Source organism: Cyclopterus lumpus, chromosome 9 (genome assembly GCF_009769545.1).
Source record: "Cyclopterus lumpus isolate fCycLum1 chromosome 9, fCycLum1.pri, whole genome shotgun sequence".
NCBI classification, from domain to species: domain Eukaryota; kingdom Metazoa; phylum Chordata; class Actinopteri; order Perciformes; family Cyclopteridae; genus Cyclopterus; species Cyclopterus lumpus.
In genome coordinates this window covers 3772486-3777139 of record NC_046974.1, presented here as the reverse complement: position 1 = coordinate 3777139, position 4654 = coordinate 3772486, and the positions used below count along the sequence as shown (strand labels likewise).

Below are 4654 nucleotides of genomic sequence, written 5' to 3'. Positions count from 1 at the left end.
ATATATGTTCATGGGCCTTTAGCTGCCGGTAAGCATATCTTCCTTCAATACATCCCTGGACTGATGCTGTCAGCCTGCTGCTCCCTTATTCAGCACATTGTGACCCAGATTTAATGTTCATAACTGTATAACCAGTTCCCTTCTGAGTGAGGAGACAACGCGCTGCTGGACAAGTGCACTCACCTCTTTAAAATATGTTTTACTCATAAATATTCATGTGTTTCATGGCTGTTGCAGAATGAATGAAAAGGCGGAAACAAGAGGTTAAAAAAATAATACAAAACTTTATTTCAGAATCATCTCGACACTCGTCGTCTCAACATTTTGTACAAGTCACCGACATCACACAACACAAACAGGAAGTCCTCTGGGAACAGGAAGTGCCGACCAGGTGGACCTAGCGAGCTCGGGGCCTGCTCTCATCCAGGTGCTTGATGTACCTCCTCACCCACTTGGCGTCGTCGGGGTGGGAGACGCACAGAGTCCTCCCGAGCTTCGTGATGAACCTGCGGACGAGAGGCGGACCATGAGCTGCCGGGGGAATGAAACCTTCTGAAACCTTCTGACTGTGACCCAGGAGGAGAAGCATTCGTGACCCCCCCCACGCCCCCCCTCCACACTGGGGGAAGAGTTCTGACCGCTCACCCGGTGGCGCTGATTTGGCATCCCTTCCCAGCTTCCTGCAGGGTGTAGCTCTGGAGGCGCTGGAGAGGCATGGGCTTCTTGGAGACCGTCAGACAGCAGTCCACCGCGATCTCGGCTGCAGGAGAGACGGGAGTCAGAGAGACAGGAGAGAGAGAGACAGGAGAGAGAGAGACAGGAGAAAGAGAGACGGGAGAGAGAGAGACAGGAGTCAGAGAGACAGGAGAGAGAGAGACAGGAGTCAGAGAGACAGGAGTCAGAGAGACAGGAGTCAGAGAGACAGGAGTCAGAGAGAGAGGAGTCAGAGAGACAGGAGAGAGAGAGACAGGAGAGAGAGAGACAGGAGTCAGAGAGAGAGGAGTCAGAGAGACAGGAGAGAGAGAGACAGGAGAGAGAGAGACAGGAGTCAGAGAGAGAGGAGTCAGACAGACAGGAGTCAGAGGAAACACACAGGGAGGATGGAGGAGGCCGTTGGAGGAGGTGAAGGAGTCTCACCGGATGCAAAGCCCACACAGAGGACTCCCAGCAGCAGGAGGAGCGCTGCAGTCGTGGAGGCCATGTTGTCTCTCGTCTGGTGGTCCTCTGAGCTCGGGCTTGTCTCTCCAGGAGGGTGAAGGTGCTGCTGTGAGGAGGAGGAGGAGAGCTGCAGGTGTATTTATACGGCCGGGGAGCGAAAGTGAAAGTGAGATGGGTGCCGTTTGACTGGAAGTGTGATGGAAGGTTGGGCTCCTCGCACGCTCCCGGACAATTACCTCTTCTTCTTCCTCCTCCTCCTCCTCCTCCTCCTCCTCCTCCTCCTCCTCCTCCTCCTCTTCCTCCTCCTCTTCCTCCTCCTCCTCCTCCTCCTCCTCCTCTCTCTCTTTGGGTCCTGCCAACTGGTGGTTTGTGTGTCTTTCCAGAAGTTCTCCGAGGTGGATCTTTATCAGCACGTCTGTGTTTCTTGAGAAACGCCTCCCACGCTTCACCCAACCCGGTGCAGCTCCCCGCGTTTCAACATCTTTATGTTGGAGGAATACTCCAGATGAGAAGCTCTCAAAATGTCACTTATTAAAACTGACACTAAAGAATAATGAAACGATCTCGTTTGCAACCTCCCCTGTTTTTACGATCCAGAATAGAGACACAACACGTGACAATAATGTGACTGTGTGAGTCTAGAACATAAAACTATATATATATATAGTTCCAATAACATGTAAAGAAGTTACCGCGTTGACGTTTTATCAAAGACGTTACGTATTGTTTGATAAAGAAAGGACATTATTGTTACTTTACCACAAGCCGGGTTCACTTTATTCACGTAGCCCCTTTTTGAGTTTGCAAAGTGCTTCGACCGACATCGTGGCATATTTTAGAAAGTTTCTTTAAAAATTGTTTTGAACTATTTTACCAACAAAAATGAAAACCATGATAGAGATGGGTTTGCTCCTTTGAGGGTTTATATTGCCGATAACAGTTGATTAGAGAAAGAGATTATTCAATTTAATTGAATTAGTTTTAGTAGGAACGTTGCACTCAACATAACCATAAAGGGCCTTTTCTCTCTCTCTCTCTCTAAAGATCGTCCATCGTGTTATGAATATCAGTGTATTTGTATTATATATATATTATCTATATATTTGTGTCCGCTTGTTTGACGTGCAACGATTATAAATGCTGAAGTAGAAGAAACAAAACAGGACAAAGAGCTCCACCGTGCAACTCGCAATCACAGTCGTTTCTTTTAGTTGACGTCATTGAAAATAAGTGGAGCTTTTTTTCTTCTTTTTCTTCTTTTAATTCAACAAAAGGGAAACGTGGCCTCTGTGTCTCAATGCAAACTGCCCTTCTTTGTTGCTGCTCCCACAGCCCGAGGACAACCTGCTGCTCAGCTGCCACAGGAGCACCTGAATGGGAGTGTAAACCAGGCCGGGGGAACACGTGGTTTCCAGGAAAACACACGGACAGACTTCATATCAAGTGCACGGTTTACTCTCAGCGCGAATACATGTGGGAGGAAGAAAAGAAAAGAAAAAAAGGGAAGCGGGCGAGGATAAATTCTTGCCGTGTCGACGAAATAACAAAAGTCCCTGGAGGGCTGGCACATTGAAAACTACAGAATAACCAAGCAATAACAGAGGTGCATGTTAGGATTATAATAACATCAGATATTCAATATGCATAGAGTTCGACCCTTCGTCAACGTCCGTGTCATCACCGTGTAATTATGGCATCTGAGTTTGATCGCCCGGCATCACAACTCCAACCCATCTCATTATCATAACCTTTGCAAAGGTCAACAAAAGCCAACTTTGCCTTTTAATTTTCACAAAAACTGTACAGTAAATTCTCAATAAAATAGACATGAACATAGCAGGGGACCTCATGACCAGCAAACCAGTGGAAATATATAACCAGTGCCGTAACGGAAACACATGAGGCCCCCCTGCAGAATAACCCTGAGACCCCCCCCCCCCCCCCCCCCCCCATATGTAAGGGATAATGTATTGTCCGGCGGTCATTATCCAAAGATAAACAAACAGGACCCAAGCTTTTCTTTTGAGGGAAATTTATTCAATCAGAAAAAACAGCTCAAACAGAGAACAAATTTATTCAATCAGAATCAAAACCTATGCTAGGGCCTATCAAACAGCTCAAACAGAACATGTGTTACAACAACATAACAAATATGCCTACATATAGTCGCTACACCGGTAGGCTACTTTCTACAGGTTTGCATTTGAATACACATGTGCGCGTCTTTTAGCAAATCTGTGTGCAAAGTCTTTAACCACGCTCTTTACATCTAAACTGACGTTTATTCTCTATGCTAAGGATGGCCACACCTGACCGCCTCTCTTGTGACATGGAGCTTCTGAGATATGTTTTGATCAGTTTTAGCTTGGAAAATGACCTTTCTTACTTAACGGTTACTTGTATTATTTTGTACAGAGCCGTTGTCTTCTCAAAAGGGTTGCAGTGTTGGACAACGTGAAATGAAGTTAATCACGTTTTAAAGCTATCTTCACTATAAAAGTAATAAACCTGTACTTATTTTACTTTTATGGGCTCATTGCATTGTTTTGACATGTAAAGGCTACTTCCTGTTTACATCCCAATGTAATGCTGCACTCAAAACTCACGTCCACAATGACTAATGTAACTAAATGACTTGCAAATTCCTGCCTTCATCTGAATGTTAAAAAGACAGTTTGTATGTTCTTCACAAAGAGGGCTTGCAAAGTGTCACCGGAGCCAGACGTTGATGTTGCTGGTGAGAGGCTACAGGTAGTGTCATATTTTAAATATTTAGGTATTTTTATTGATTCTAATCTCTCTTTTAAAAAAACAGGTAAACCATGTGACAAAGGTCTTGAAATTTAATCTCATGAATTTTAGATATATAAGACACTGTTTAACCATGCGGGCTGCAAAATTGTATTTTAATGCAATGCTTGTCCCCCATCTGACCTACTGCTTAACCAGCTGGGCACAAGCCAACAGCACAACATTAAAATCTATTCACATTCTCCATAAGCAAGCCATCAAAATACTTGATAAAAAACATAAACACCACCATCACTGCAATATTCTCACAAAACACCACATCCTGAGTTGGGAGAACATCATTAAATTCACTGATGTGTGTCTGGTTTTTAACATTTTAAATGGTATGGCTCCGCCCCCGCTTAGTGAATTTGTTAAACAAAGCAGTGAAAGCAGCAGACTCACTAGATCTGCTACAAGAGGTGATTGTGTCATTTCATATAGGTCGAGCTCGTTTAGCAAGTCTACATTCTCAGTGAAGGCAGGTCACTCGATGCTCTGCCACCACACATACGTGCACACAACACGTACAACACGTTCCAGCATAACCTGAAGGAATGGCTTGTTGCCAATCAGGTGTGCAGTCATTGATGTGCTGTCTGTCCTGATGCTTGTTTCTCCTTTATGTGCATTTGTTTTTTATGTGTATGTTGTATTGTAGCTGGGTTTGTTCTGCCTGATTCATGCTGCAGCCCGTTATGTCTCT

The 4654-nt window shown here is 44.8% G+C and overlaps 1 protein-coding gene across 1 annotated transcript; it reads right to left on the bottom strand.

Moving 5' to 3' along the window:
• Window positions 1-322: 322 nt before the first annotated feature.
• Window positions 323-1326, bottom strand: LOC117736467 (C-C motif chemokine 13-like). The gene is made up of 3 exons (XM_034541825.1): window positions 1138-1326; window positions 646-760; window positions 323-506 (listed from the first exon to the last, which is right to left on the bottom strand). Exons 1-3 carry the CDS (start codon window positions 1199-1201, stop codon window positions 398-400), a joined length of 288 nt encoding a protein of 95 aa, XP_034397716.1. The 5' UTR covers window positions 1202-1326; the 3' UTR covers window positions 323-397.
• Between the last annotated feature and the right edge of the window lie 3328 nt (window positions 1327-4654).